The 14,654-nt window shown below is 37.1% G+C and overlaps 2 protein-coding genes across 2 annotated transcripts; one reads left to right on the forward strand and one right to left on the reverse strand.

Annotated features, from left to right (window-relative positions):
• Nucleotides 1-479: 479 nt before the first annotated feature.
• On the forward strand, nt 480-2,819 carry LOC133729080 (pectinesterase QRT1). The gene is made up of 5 exons (XM_062156552.1): nt 480-1,168; nt 1,541-1,736; nt 1,859-2,062; nt 2,156-2,391; nt 2,571-2,819. The coding sequence occupies exons 1-5, from the start codon at nt 852-854 to the stop codon at nt 2,716-2,718; spliced, it is 1,101 nt and encodes a 366-aa protein (XP_062012536.1). The 5' UTR covers nt 480-851; the 3' UTR covers nt 2,719-2,819.
• Nucleotides 2,820-3,106: 287 nt separating this feature from the next.
• On the reverse strand, nt 3,107-9,892 carry LOC133728782 (uncharacterized). The gene is made up of 6 exons (XM_062156226.1): nt 8,826-9,892; nt 8,413-8,507; nt 8,199-8,321; nt 4,818-5,555; nt 4,267-4,480; nt 3,107-4,141 (listed from the first exon to the last, which is right to left on the reverse strand). The coding sequence occupies exons 1-6, from the start codon at nt 9,118-9,120 to the stop codon at nt 3,636-3,638; spliced, it is 1,971 nt and encodes a 656-aa protein (XP_062012210.1). The 5' UTR covers nt 9,121-9,892; the 3' UTR covers nt 3,107-3,635.
• Between the last annotated feature and the right edge of the window lie 4,762 nt (nt 9,893-14,654).

Below are 14,654 nucleotides of genomic sequence, written 5' to 3' on the forward strand. Positions count from 1 at the left end.
TAAGATAAACCTTCGTCACACAAACCGGCGCTACAACTCGTACCAAGGCTCGCAGAGTTGAACTATAGCTGCTAGAACTTGAGATTTCCTCATTATCATAGCTTTAACTAAACAACATTGTAAGTTTGTAACTCCTTCCCAATAAAGACTAATCTCAATTTGTTATAAATCATGAAACAACATTAAGTTTCCAAACGATTAGATTATTTTGGACCCTATATAATTGGCATGGACGTGCGCGCATAACGTGCGTGAACTGCCTTGTGAGTGTGACGAATTTCTGAATCCATAATCATTTCCTCCAAAAGCTCATGCAAAGAGACCCTCTTATCTCTATGTAATCAAATCCCATCTCAAATCGTAAAGGCCTTTTCTTTTTTCTCTTTTAGATCTTTCATGTCAGTTTCATCCCCTAAGAATAACATAACCGCTCTTTGCCACCTTCAGAGCTAAATCCTTCTAACTTCTATGCAGATAAACCACCTACTTCTACTTGAGAAACTTCCATCAATTAATTTGAGCATTAAGTTTTGTTCTGAGCACAAGTTTGATGACTAACCCAAGTCTCTTTAAATTCCTACGCTTATAATTCAATCTATGCCATATCTCTGTGATCCTTAATAGTTATGACTCTTCCTATATATGCTTCTCTGATCAACTCTGAAGCATTGTCACAAGGCACACCCCACGCTCCCTCATTTATTATCTTCACCACTTTCACTCCCTCTCCAATTCCAGAAACCAATCAAAACTTCAAAACTACTTTTGGCAAAATCACCCTTCTTGGATCAGCTTTCTGGGTTTCATGTACTTCTTAGTTTTTGATTGTTTGAAACCACTACTTTTGAGACATGGAATTGGGCGTTTTTAGTGCTTCTGTTGCTGCTGGTGCTGGTTTAGTACTGCTGGCTTTGTTGGGTGGTTTTCAGTTGGGTTTCTCACAAAGTGAAGCATCTGCAAGGAGTTATATTAGCTGGGATGATTTGAAGGTGGATGAGCAGAAGGTTATTGATTTGAACTCTAGAAATGAAGAGCAAAACGGGACGCGCATCATTGTGGTGGACAAGAATGGAGAAGGAAACTCTGTGACAGTTCAAGGAGCAGTTGACATGGTTCCACACCATAACACCCAAAGAGTCAAAATATACTTTCTTCCAGGAATTTATAGGTCCGTCTAAGGAAATAAAACTTTACCCTTCTTTTCCTTTTCATAGAAACATGGTTTCTGTGAGGAAAAAAAAACAACAAAAAAAAGCAATTGTTTCCATCTTTTCAACAGAAGCCAAAAGAATATCCAGGTTTTGCAGAATTTGACAGTCTCTGTGTTTTTTGGAGGAGATGAGTTAAAACTCAAATGAGCTACGTGGGTAGTGGAAGTTACAAATTACAAATAATCTTAGTGGGGGTGTCTGTATCTCCCTTATACCTGTTTGCCAAAAATATAAATAAATAAAACGCTAGCTATTTATTTGTTAGTGTGCTTTCTCTTGGAGTATGAAAATTTAGTCTCACCTTGTTTTTCTTGGTTATATTTTTGCAGAGAGAAGGTGCTTATACCAATTACCAAGCCATACATATCATTTATAGGGGACCAGAATCGAACTTCTGAGACTGTAATTACTTGGAACAACAAGGCATCTGATAAGGACAGCAATGGCTTTGAACTAGGAACGTACAGAACAGCAACTGTAGCCATAGAGGCTGATTACTTTTGTGCAACAGGGATCACTTTCGAGGTAATGACTGACACCCGAATCTGAATATAACACAATGAGATTCGAATGATTTAAAACCGAGTTTGTGGAAAGTTACAGCATTCAGTAATTGATTGCTTTACAATTTCAAGTGGTGATTGCAGAACAGTGCGGTTGCAGTGCCTGGAGGATATGGAATGCAAGGAGTGGCTCTTAGAGTTGCTGGGGATAAGGCCATGTTCTATAGAGTAAGGGTTTTGGGAGCACAAGATACATTATTGGATGAGAATGGATCGCACTACTTCTACGAATCCCACATTCAAGGAAGTGTGGACTTCATATTTGGAAAATCAAGGTCACTCTACCAGGTACAATTCTCACTGCCTAGCTTTTCCATATGTAACTTGCTCTTTAAGTTTCTTATGATTCTGATGATGTTTGAATTGGTTTCTTACAACCAGGACTGTGTTATCCAATCAACTGCTAAGACCTATGGAGCAATTGCAGCTCATCATAGAGACTCACCAAATGAAGATACGGGGTTCTCTTTCGTGAACTGCAAAATCATCGGAACTGGAGATATCTACTTGGGAAGAGCTTGGGGAGCTTATTCAAGAGTAATATATTCCTATTGTCATATTGACAATATAATAACTCCTCTGGGATGGAATGACTGGAACATGCCACCAAGGCAGAGGTATTCTTCAAGCTTGAACATTAGGCATCTTGAATTATCTCCAAGCAGAGCACTCAAATCACATTATTGCTCCCTTTAATAGCGCAGAAGCTTTTGTGGGAGTTCTAATAACATCGTCTTGCTTCTAATTGCTTGTACTATTTCCAAGCAGCTAATGAAAACAGGTTTTGCTTTTACAGGACTGTGGAATTCGGAGAATACCAATGCAGAGGCAAAGGAGCAGATAAAAGAGGCAGGGTACCATGGTTGAAGTCTTTTAGTCCTGACGAGATAACCCCTTTTCTGGATACCAAATTCATATATGGAGAGCAATGGCTTAGACTATAGTTTTGTAACTTTTTTCATAATTCTTTTTTCTTTTGTATCTTCCATTCTTTTATCCACCTCAGTGCCAGTAGGGTAGATAAACGACTTAATCTCAAGCAGCATCCAACAGGGAAATTTGTGTACTTATTTTTTCAATATTTAATTTGATTTCCTCATTTTTTATCCCTCAAGTATGAAAGACAGCATGACCATTAAGATTCGTGGAATCCGTTCAAACTTGAACAAGGGTTTAAATTTCATCGAAATTACTGAAATTTTCGCAACTTTATCTTATCAATATTCAAGATATCTTCAAAACTAGATATACATTTGAAATTTACATTTTTTTCAGAATTTGATGCACACGAGTACAAAAGGGAAAGTTTTCACCACTATTGTTGACCAAACAAAAAAAAAAGTTTTCACCACTATAATTTCCAGAACTGAATTCTCAGGTTTAAGTTCTACACAACATGGAGCCAAGAAAATAATTATTTAACATTACAAGAGACTTCTCATCTTTGATACAAGTTACAAGCAGTAATTAACAACAGCACTAAGGTGGAAGAACTGACTCATTCAGAAGGCACACGGTGAGCAAAGCATAAGAACCTGTACTTGGGATGGAAACAGCTGAAATCAGCTGCTAATCCATCGACCTCCCCCATCTTTCTCCAACCCAACAAGATTCTAATCTAAGGACCTGAATTCTGAGCTTCTAATTCTAAGTATCAGAATTCTAACAAGTCACTGAAAACCAGAACAAAACAATTATAGAACTCTACTCCCATTACTGTACATCCCTGAAGGCCACCAGCTCCAATTGCAGTGAGCTTCCCCCAACATCTGTGTAACTATTTACATAAATCCAAGTGAGACACTTTGAATATTAGCCAACAACAATAACTCATCAACTATCTACGGCAAAGTCGGACATATTATGATGTCACTGCCATGATTTCTACAGCTCTAGGACTCTTCCCTGGAGTTTCAAACACCTCCATGCCTTCTTGCCCCTCATCAACACCATTGTGGTCATCTTTGTCATCATCGTCATCATTACCTTGGACATGTATATCACCAGAACTGTCATTGCCATCAACACCTTCAGTACCAATGTCCTTTATTGATGGTGACTTCTTATCATTGACCAAGTCCATTTTTTCAGGAAAATGATCAGAACTGGGAGATGCGCCTAGTTCATCTTTTTCATGTCTAGAACTAGAAGGAAGTTCAGAACATGACAAAGTATTAGCACCACAATCAACATCCTCAACATCCTTGGCAATGTTGGATGACACAAAGGGCCTAGTGCAAGAGCTAATTGTTGAAGATATGGCTGAGAGGACATCAGGCTTCGCCTCAATATCAACCCACTGGTCCCCCAACCAATCTCTAGATATTCTTAGATCCTTTTTGTCCATGTTCAAGAGTAAGCTTTCCCCTAATAGCACCACAGTAATTATTAATAATATAGCCCAAAGGGAAAAAAAAGAAAGAAAAAAGGAAAAATATAACAGAAAGATTAACATAAAAAAGTAAAACCATATTCAATTCTACTCAGCATACCCGGAAAGTAAACTTGAAAATTATCATCACAGCTGCCAAATCCAGTTATAATCCCTTCCCACCAGCCATCGCTCCACCATGCATCAATTGCAGCTCCAACCTCAAGAGGAAGGTCCATTTGCACCTCAGGAGGGGCTGGCCGTATCATTGGACGGCCTAGATGCCGCATGCCAATCTTATCAGGCTTAGCCAGTCTAAAAGCAGGGATCCATTCCTACAAGTTAACAGAGTCAAGCCACAAAATAAACTTCACAAACCATAGGAAATCAAGATAACACAGAACAATTACTCAATAAAATACAGGACTTTAAGATCGAAATTTGCTGAATCACTCTCAATAGCTGCAAAACTGCCAAAGATGAGTTGAGATATAATTGCAATACGAATGTGAATGAGAGCTAATTAAAAAAGAATCTTGAATGGAAGTATTGTGTACCTAACTTACTCAAAATCCTGGTTACTTCTACTACTCATGAGTACTGACTTGCAGTTAAAAGTACAGGTCACCCAAAGAAACAAAAAAAAAGAGCATAAATCAGTGGTAAGAATACCTCAAGATTGCCACATCCTTCCTCATCTAGCAAATCATTGTATTGGACTCTAATCTGCTTTCGAGATGTCTGCAAGACTGTACACCTAAACCAGCAGCCCCGAATGCCACTATCTTGGCATAGCAATTCTATCTTTTCATCAACCTTAAACAGTGGGGTATACCAAGAAAGCAACCTCCTGTCCAGAAAACCAAAGTTTGAGTTTTGATTAGTTGGAACCCTCTGGCATGGCCTTCCATTTCTAGTCCTCTTAGTTCCCAGCTTTACATAGTCACTTGGGCCCAACTTATCTTCTTTTCCAATCAGACTACCACTTATACACTCTGAATTTGGTAAAAAGTTGGGACTCAAATAAGAGAGAATCGGCTGAACAAAATAGCCATGCATCTTACTCAAATCAAATGGCTTCACCCTTTTACTTTTAAACTGCCTGTAGCAAAGATGTACTTTGGCCAATAAAGCCTGAGGAAACACAAGTGCGCACTTTTCATAATGTTCACGAGTTAAAACTGTTGCAGGACCATCAACACACTCTGCACTAATGACCTGCACATATGGCGTGATGAAAACTTCCTTTGGGTGAGGATTTTGCAGAGGAATTACCCCCTTAACTTCCTGATTACGGTGAAACCACCTCACTTTGACCTTTTTTTGACCCCTTTTGTCTTCATACATATCTTCCATATAAGCAACATACCGATTTTCTCCCTTTGCCATGACGAATACAAAGGACTTAATCTGGATTGCAAGGGGAAGAGAAAACAATTAGAGTAATTACAATGACAGTAAAAATCTGAATAGCATGTTGATTATACCATTATAGAATGTAGGCATTAGTAGTTACACGAAAAGGTAATAACCTCGAGGCGGTCTTTAAACTAAATCTGTTGAGTTCATGCAACAATATGTCAACTCTGATAAGATGTACTTTCCTAGGGTATCAAGCATATCAGATATCCAATGCACTACGGGCATCAAGAGGCAGTTAGTGTATCGCATATGCGACCACGAGGTATGCTTAAGTATATATCAAAAGCAACCACTGTGCAACTTAATCTTCTAAACTGGAAATGAAGACTTGATTTAGCCAATGTAATGTCTTTGAAGTAACCATTTAGGAAATATACTGATAAAGTTCAAATTTAGGGTCAGGATCATAGGAAAAAGCTTTCACATAACTTCACTCTCTATTTAGCTCTTGGGTTTAATTACATCTAACAGTCTTAAATAAGAGATGAAGTGACAACCAGTAAACTACAAATGATTTGGCAATGACAACACAATGAACTTAATTAGTTTCAATTAAATTATATTTAAGAGAAAACATCCAAAGAAAACATCTTTATTCTGTAGGGCCTTTCTTTCCTTTTGCACCTGCAATCCCTCTGCTATAGAAGAAAATTTGAATGGCATGCAGGAGAGAAGAAAAAAGCAAACAAACAAACATAACATAACCTAAGGATTAACATGAAAGGAACAGAAGCAATAGTAATAAACCATGGTGGATTATTAATAATGATACCCGACTCCTCCCAATAGTAATATAACCCTAGGCCTATGCAAAAAAAATGCCAAACAGCCAGAGATAGTCCCAATCTTAATTAAAGAACCTAACAGTGATCCATGAAAATGCGACATGAATAGATGGGTTTAATGCCATTGAATTCTCCAATCTGCCAAGTAAAAAATCAAAATCAACACAAATTTGTGCCTAAATGTAGATGCTGGAGCATCCCTCACCTGAATTCCTTGGGAGGCATGCTGATATCTCGTGGAAGGTCTGGTAGTCAGACCAGTTCATTAGTAATCTGCCATGGCTAATTTGTACACCCACAATCTAATCTTTCCCGTTATGATCATGATCATAAATGTCACACTCCCCATTTCACTTGCACTCCTCCTTTACATCAAATTCCAAAACTACCCCTTCTCCCTTTGTCACTTATCCCACTCTTTCTCTGCTTTCTATCAACAAATCAGACCAAGATATGGAAACCGAATCCATTTCTGGCAAACTAGTACTCTCAGCTTTATCCTCGAATCTTATTTTTTCTTTATGAAATGTCTTTCTCATTAGCAAATTACCTAAAATTGTTTCTTCAGAAACTATTCCCAGTTACTATACCTGCTTCTTTCTCCCATGCAGACACTTCTACTGCCCGACAATAAAGTTTGCACTGTAAGTTGCTGACCCAAAATAAAGATTTATTGTTCATCACATTGACTTTTATTCAGCTTACTCTTGTTTCTTAATCTAGTGTATGCATGCAGTGAAGTAAATATGCTTCTAATTTTGAGTCAAATGATGTTATTAGCGTAAATATTTGAAAATCTGAAATCTATTAACCTACAGATAAGTACAGAAAGTCAGTGGAAGGACTTTTTTGTTAAAAAAAGGTGGCAAAAATAAGTACAAGGTACAGGCCATTTAAAAGGTCCACGTGCGAAAACGTTTTCCGCATGTTCTGCTTCCTCAAATGACTTTTTAGCCCAAAACAAAAATCTGTCATTCTTCTCCAAATCATAACCCAATGGTGAAGAAGTTTAGCTCAAGACTTGGAATCAATGGATCACAGAGTAATTATCAGTCGAGCAAATCCGATACGCCATGGGAGGACTAGTGGGACTACAACAATAACAAGCAGCGATGGCAGAACTGCAGTCAAGCGCAAGCCAAAGGTTGGTGAAGGCTTCAAGATGTCAAGAATGACCTTCCTCTAGCTACGGGTGGACAAAGATAAGTCCCACAACTTTCAATAAATGTTATAATTGATGATCATCTTGAATTTCTAGATTAATCCGCTGATTTAATTCGCCTCTGTACAAAACATGACTTGCATGCTTTTCATCTCATGAATCATTAATATCTAACTATTCTTCTGTTTCATGAATGATGATGAATGTCTTTGATTTCTGTTTGGTTTGCAGATCCTCATTTGATTTGGGGAAGAAAAGTAATAGAGAAGCTTAGATATGACAGAGGTGAGAACATATAAGTAAAAAAAAAAACTAAAAAGGACTGCAACTAGTAAAATGAGCAATCACTACCCTATTTTTTTGATTGAGAAAACTTTCATGTTAATCAAATTTCATTTATGGCAGAGGGGTTCCAGATGTCAGTCTAAAGAATATGGAGGACTTACAGAAGAAAAATAAGGAAGAATAATAGCTGTCCGTTTATTTATCAAAACTACCTTAATTGAAGTAAATTAATGTTATTGCCAGGTTCCTGGCAAATCATTAGCATTTCTTACATAACTTTCTTTTTAAAATTTGAAATTTTGAAACAGCAAGGAGAATTATACCATGCACAGCTCTACTGCATGCACATAAAAGTGAAACACCTCAGAAATGGATTAACTTTAATTACTAAATGCTTACCTCTATTTTAATCCCATTCCTACAGAATGCAGGAAAATGCTTGAGCTGTTTACCACATGTCCATGAAACACCTGACCAAACAATGTCTGGACTGTTCATCTTGAAGTTCTTTGCAAGATGACCCTGACAATATGTTTCAGCGTGACTCTCAGACAAAATTTGAAAAGCATACTCAAGAAAATAAGCAACTTAAAGGATAGCAACAGAAGAATACCGAGTATTTGGAAACTTGGATCTGGGGACCACTAATTGCATTAGTTGGATATTCGGGAGTACCTAAAGCTTGTGATGAATCATGTTGAAGTGACTCTGTTATCAAATACGTATTGAGATAACAACATTTAGTAACACATAATTGGCAGATCCTCATTGAGTAAGCTACTGCAAATGAATATTGGTTTCTTATCAAGTAACTTTGCACGGACACTCAGAAGTGGTAAATGATATCCTATTTCAATTATCAGTTACCAAAATTATTATCAATTCATACTAGGCTGTAAAGTCAAAATCTTTCCCTTACACGATCCATCATGGTTCTAACATCTCCAAAGCAATTTCAGAAATACCTTGACAACATTACATGCATACATATAAGGAACTTAAAATTACATAGAGGGCAACACATACCAAGCATATCTCCATGTAAATGCTGCTTGGACAGCATAGATGTAAGCCAATCCACGACCTCCCTTCTCGACCTCCATTTGTAGTTGGAATTAGCCGAGTTTTCCTTTCCGTGCACTAGCAAAAACTCCTCGGCAACAACATAGAACATGTGCCTAACACTCCTCTCCGTACCTATAACTGCAAGTATGGATTCTCCACCAGAATCCTTCAAGAAATAATGAACCACACGGTTGCCCCTCTCCTGTGAAACAAAGTGTTCTTTCCATTCTACGAAACAGTGCTCATTTCCAGACATTCTGGCCTAATGAAACACAACACACCTACTTGAATCTCTAATTACAAAGCCGAAAATGCCCCAAATGCTACAACCATAACCTATCTTACCCCATGAATAAGAAAATGGGTCTACGATAAAACAGACCACAACACCAGAAAGCTTAAGACTTGAAGACCTAGAGAGCCCTAGGAAGATCAAAGGTCCAAACTTTACAGCTAAAAAAATGCTCAGAAACCACACCCAACAGTTTCAATTATCTACAAACTCAGCAACCCAACATAAACAACACAATTTTGATGAAAACTAACTCTACCCTGAAATTTTCTGCTGCAGATGGAAAGACTTGAGCCACAAAGATCTGTGCTTTTGACGATCCAAAGGCAGATCAGAACCCCCTATACTCAAACACAACTCAGCCTCAGCTTCAAAGAGGAACAACCCATTGCCTTGACTAGAGTCATCGTAACAAGAAATTGAAAGGGCGTCTCAGTTTGGGCCAGAACAAAACGCTAAAGGTTTCGAAAAGGTCAAAGCTTTACAGAGAAGAGAGTAAGCGGTGTTGGTGGTGGAGGGTTTCAAGAGAAGGGTGAGAAGACAAAGGCTTGTGCTTGTTTTGGTGGGTGCAAGGAAGAGTAGAGAAAGAGAGGGAGTTGAGGTGGAGATGATGAAGGGAGAGGAAAGAAAAGAAGAGTTGTTGGAAAGGCCATGGACATGAAAACTGTGAGAGTTGCAGAGGAGGTCTGGAAATGTGTGTGCAGCTATTGAAACCAGTTCAACAAGAAAAAGGTGAACTATTTGTTGAATTTGTTTATTTACTATTAACAAGAAAAAGTCAAAAGGTTATAGATTGGACCTCCAAGTATGATAAAATTTACTTCTTCCTACATCTGAGGGTGGGTTGGTAAGATTAGACAGGGTGTGGTTGCTATAGTTTCACTAGTTTGGTATGTTAGGCAGACTGGCAGAGTTTGGTAGGTTCTTTTTTTTCTGTAAATATAAACTAATAAAATTGTAAAGTGAAAAAATAAAAATAAAAACCTAAATAAGTTTCATAGGAGCTGATATTTTTTTTTGAAAGGGGTTTGGAACCCAGCCTAGCTGGGAGGCATAGGAGCTGATATTAAATAAAATGGGTTTTGTCCATTTACTCCATTTTTAAGGATTTTTTTTCCCACTTACCCCATTAAGTATTTTTAATTCCCTCTTATCTAAAACACTCTAAGGAGGTCTTCCCTAATACCCCCATTAAATTTTTTTTTTTTTGTTTTTTAATTTTTTTTAGGATTAATTTCAGTTTATCTCCCTGAGGTTTGGGGGTGTCATCATTTCACCCCCTCTACTTTCAATTTTGATTTTTTACCCCCCAAACTTTCCAATTTCAATCAGCCGTGTCCAATTTCTCCTATTTCGTCCAAGTTGAGGACTAAAATGGTCATTTCAAGACAAAAAAAAAACTAAAAATAAAATAAAATAATAATAAAAAATTTAAAAATAAATTTTTTTCTTTTCTGTTTTTCATTTTTTTTTTTCTGTTTTATCTTTTTTTTTTTTTTTAAATTTTGTCTTCAACCTATACACCACAAGTTATAATAGGTTTATAAAAACAAAAAAAAATACTCTAGGTGGTTGAAAGCCGCTCGCTGGTCTACGATATTTGTGATATATCTCCGATAAAGTGAAGAATTTTAGGATATATCCCCAATAAAGTGAAGAAATATCTGTAAAAAATAATTTTACACTTTATCTATAAATAAATATCTGTGTAAAATCATTTTTGATCTACGATATTTGTGATATATCTCCAATAAAGTGAAGAAATATCTGTAAAAAATAATTTTACACTTTATCTGTAAATATCTGTATATCCCCAATACAGTGAAGAAATATCTGTGTAAAATCATTTTTTACAGATATTTATTTACAGATAAAGTGTGAAATTATTTTTTACAGATATTTCTTCACTTTATTGGGGATATATCCTAAAATTCTTCACTTTATCAGAGATATATCACAAATATCGTAGACCAGCAAGTGTGTAAAATGATTTTACACAGATATTTATTTATAGATAAAGTGTAAAATTATTTTTTACAGATATTTCTTCACTTTATTGGGGATATATCCTAAAATTCTTCACTTTATCGGAGATATATCACAAATATCGTAGACTAGCGAGCGGCTTTCAACCAACTAGAGTATTTTTTTTGTTTTTATAAACCTATTATAACTTGTGCTGTATAGGTTGAAGACAAAATTTTAAAAAAAAATTTAAAAACGAAAAAAACAGAAAAAAAAAAAAAAAAAAAAAAAAAAAGGAATTTTTTATTTATTTATTTATTATTATTTTTATTTTTTATTTATTTTTTTATCTTGAAATGACCATTTTAACTCTCAAAGGTCAGAGTTAACGTCCAATTTGGACGGAAAATGAGAAATTGGACACGGCTGATTGAAATTGGAAAGTTTGGGGGGTAAAAAATCAAAATTGAAAGTAGAAGGGGTGAAATGATGACACCCCCAAACCTCAGGGGGGTAAACTGAAATTAATCATTTTTTTTAATACCATTTTACTCTTACTCCTTTATTACTTAGAGAGAGAGAGAGAAAATGGAAGAGAGAAAAACCATAGGAGACTTCGCCGGAGCCGATCACCGGTCGCCGGCTGCCGCCCACAAGAATTTGCTGGAAATCTCACCGAAAAGGTCTTTTTTACCCCATAGACATCTATTGCCCCCCGGATGAGGTGTACATGAGCCTTGTGGTGCACATATATTAATTCTGGACTCGGGTTTGGGCCTATTCACTTAATGAATTGGATTAGTACTAAAACCGGGTTAACAACACTTAAGGCCTGTTTTACTTATAAATAGAAAATATATTTTATTTTATTTTCCAGAAAATAATTTTCACAGTATGGTTTTCTAAAACAAAAACAAAAAACGCATGATATGTGTTTTGTGAAATTCCTAAGCTCTGATACCATTTGTTAGCAAACAAGAAACACACAAGATCATATCACAAATCACATAACACACAACCTGCACAAGAAGCAAAAACAATTATGCAGCACACCAGAAGCATTCCTAGTCGGTTTAGGAATAACCACCTGGATTCACACTTTGGATCCCAACAGCCACAGCTTGTCCAAGAGCATTCATCGAGGCAGACATCTTCAAGGATTTGAAACGAGCAGCTGCACTATGGAGGAAGGTCTTCTATGCTTCAACACTTTATGCTTCAGAATGGGACTGAGAATATATGCAAAAGGCAGTGTTGAACTTAGGGACTTTCTTCTCCTTATATATTGGCCAAAAGCTCATCCCGGACTCATCCCATAAGGAGTCCTAGTTTTACTTCATGTTTATCAGATAGGAGACTTAAGCTTTATCACAATTCTTTATGTTAATCAGGTCTTTAACAATGAGAGTCCTACTCCTATCAAGAGATATACATCTCGATGGCTAACTGGTATTAGAATTACATTTACATATTTCTTGTTATTCATTTAGTTAAATCAATTGTTCTATTTACTTAATGCTTTTAGATAATGTTAAGTCCACTTTATTCCAACACAACACCCTAAAAATAACAAAGCACTACAAAACTCTCAAACTCTTGTCTTACAATCCTACAAAACACAGCTAATCAAAAGCCTAAAAAAATTGACTTTAAACTCAAACCCTAGTTTTCTTTCCCACAAATCAATCTTCTGCATAAATCCCAATAAACCCCTTAAGCAATTGAAACCCCTTAAAATAAAATAGACATCTGGGTTTTCTTGAATAAAAATTATAGAAAATTACATGTAAGTGTCATTTTGAGACTTATATTAGTCATAAAGCCACCTGCATTTTTTTGTACAAATAAGGCCATCTGCATCCACATATTATTTTGTTTGTGACGATTTTACCCTTCTACCCAATAAACTCAATTCCATCCTCATGATCGATCTGTAATCGCTCTCTCTCCTCAATCACAGTCTCTCTCTCTCATAGATCACAGGTCTTCACGTTCTGGTCTCCGCCTCCGATTCCGCCTCTGATTTCGGCGACCACCGGCACGGTGCTCCCCCGCCTCCCTCTCCCTCTCTCTCCTCGATCACAGTTCTTCACATCTCGGTCTCCGACTCCAATTCTGGATAGCACCGGCACGGTGCTCTCTCTCCTCGATCACATACAGATCTTCACGATGCTGGTTCACTCTAATTCCACCGCCTTATTTCGGTTGATGACTGGGAGGATGCAGCTCCGGCGACCGGAATTGGATTGGGGAATTTGAACAATTCGGCCGGAAGGACCCCGCTCTACCGTTTTTTGTTCGATCTGATGCTCTTCGATCTTCGTCGAGTTCAAATCTATGAGATTTTGTACAATTTTTTTGTTTGAATTCCCCTGAATTTCAGTCGTGCAGAAGACGACGGCGACGAACAAGCTCCGATTGGAGCTACCTTACTAGAGGCAAACTCGAACTCAGATCTCTCTGATTCACTACTCTACTCATATCTCGGCTATCGGAAAGTTGCAAGAGGTCCTTGCACTTAATTCCAGCGTGCACTTGTGCTCGGAAGAAGCGAGATTGTTGGAGAAGGAGACTGACAGTGAAAGACGACGGTAACAAAGCACCAATTTCAGAATTTCGATTTCAGTAGACGTTTGATTTGTGCATTTGTTCTCTTATATGTCTAGAAGTACTGGTTAATTTTGTGATTTGATTAGTTAGTTTCTTAAGTTCGACGATGAGGTGGAACAGAGTTATCAGATGCTATTTGCAATATGACGCTACTTGATTAATCTGCAAGTACAGTACCATTTCAAATCATGCTGAGCAATTGAGAGTTTGTAATATGATGCTACTGTAAACTTAATTTAGAGTTTTGTCAGACTTCTTATATGTTCTGGATGAAATTGGATCTTAATTGTATGCATCATTGTTCAATTTTGATGTTATGGTATCTATGTTTCTGATAGTGTTGTATTCTGGTTTGTGTCTTTGTTTTTTTGGTTGAATTCTGGCAATATTTGTCTTGCATCATTTCAGAAAGAGAGCAAGTGAAGCGGTTTTTAATGCTAGTGAGAATAGCTTTCGGAGTTGGTGAGAGTAGCTTTCGGTTTTGGTGAAAGTAGCTTTTTGTTGTTGGTGAGAAGAGTTTTTGATGTTGATGAGAGTATTTTTTGTTGTTGGTAAGAGTAACTTTTGGTGGTGGTGATTGTAGCATTTTGTGGTGATGATAGTTATTTTTGACGTTGGTGAGAGTAGCTTTTGTTGGCAGTAAATGTAGCTTTTGGTGATAGTAGCTTTTTACGGTGGTGATAGTAGCTTTTTGCGTCAGTGATAGTAGCTTTTGTTGATGGCTAGAGTAGCTTTTGATACTGGAGTAGCTCTCTAGTGTTAGTGAGAGTAGCTTTTGTTGGCAGTAAAGGTAGCTTTTGGTGATAGTAGCTTTTTACGGTGGTGATAGTAGCTTTTTGCGTCAGTGATAGTAGCTTTTGTTGATGGCTAGAGTAGCTTTTGATACTGGAGTAGCTCTCTAGTGTTAGTGAGAGTAGCTCTGT

This window comes from Rosa rugosa, chromosome 2 (assembly GCF_958449725.1).
Source record: "Rosa rugosa chromosome 2, drRosRugo1.1, whole genome shotgun sequence".
NCBI lineage: Eukaryota > Viridiplantae > Streptophyta > Magnoliopsida > Rosales > Rosaceae > Rosa > Rosa rugosa.

Excerpts from the sequence above, each read along its gene's own strand:
- LOC133728782 (XM_062156226.1), bottom strand. The coding sequence starts at position 9,120 with ATGTCTGGAAATGAGCACTGTTTCGTAGAATGGAAAGAACACTTTGTT. Across the intron at positions 5,556-8,198 it reads GGAATGGGATTAAAATAGAG|ATTAAGTCCTTTGTATTCGT; the intron begins GTAAGCATTTAG and ends CTTGCAATCCAG. Across the intron at positions 4,142-4,266 it reads TTTTCAAGTTTACTTTCCGG|GGGAAAGCTTACTCTTGAAC; the intron begins GTATGCTGAGTA and ends TGGTGCTATTAG.
- LOC133729080 (XM_062156552.1), top strand. The coding sequence starts at position 852 with ATGGAATTGGGCGTTTTTAGTGCTTCTGTTGCTGCTGGTGCTGGTTTA. Across the intron at positions 1,169-1,540 it reads TTTCTTCCAGGAATTTATAG|AGAGAAGGTGCTTATACCAA; the intron begins GTCCGTCTAAGG and ends ATATTTTTGCAG. Across the intron at positions 2,063-2,155 it reads AATCAAGGTCACTCTACCAG|GACTGTGTTATCCAATCAAC; the intron begins GTACAATTCTCA and ends TCTTACAACCAG.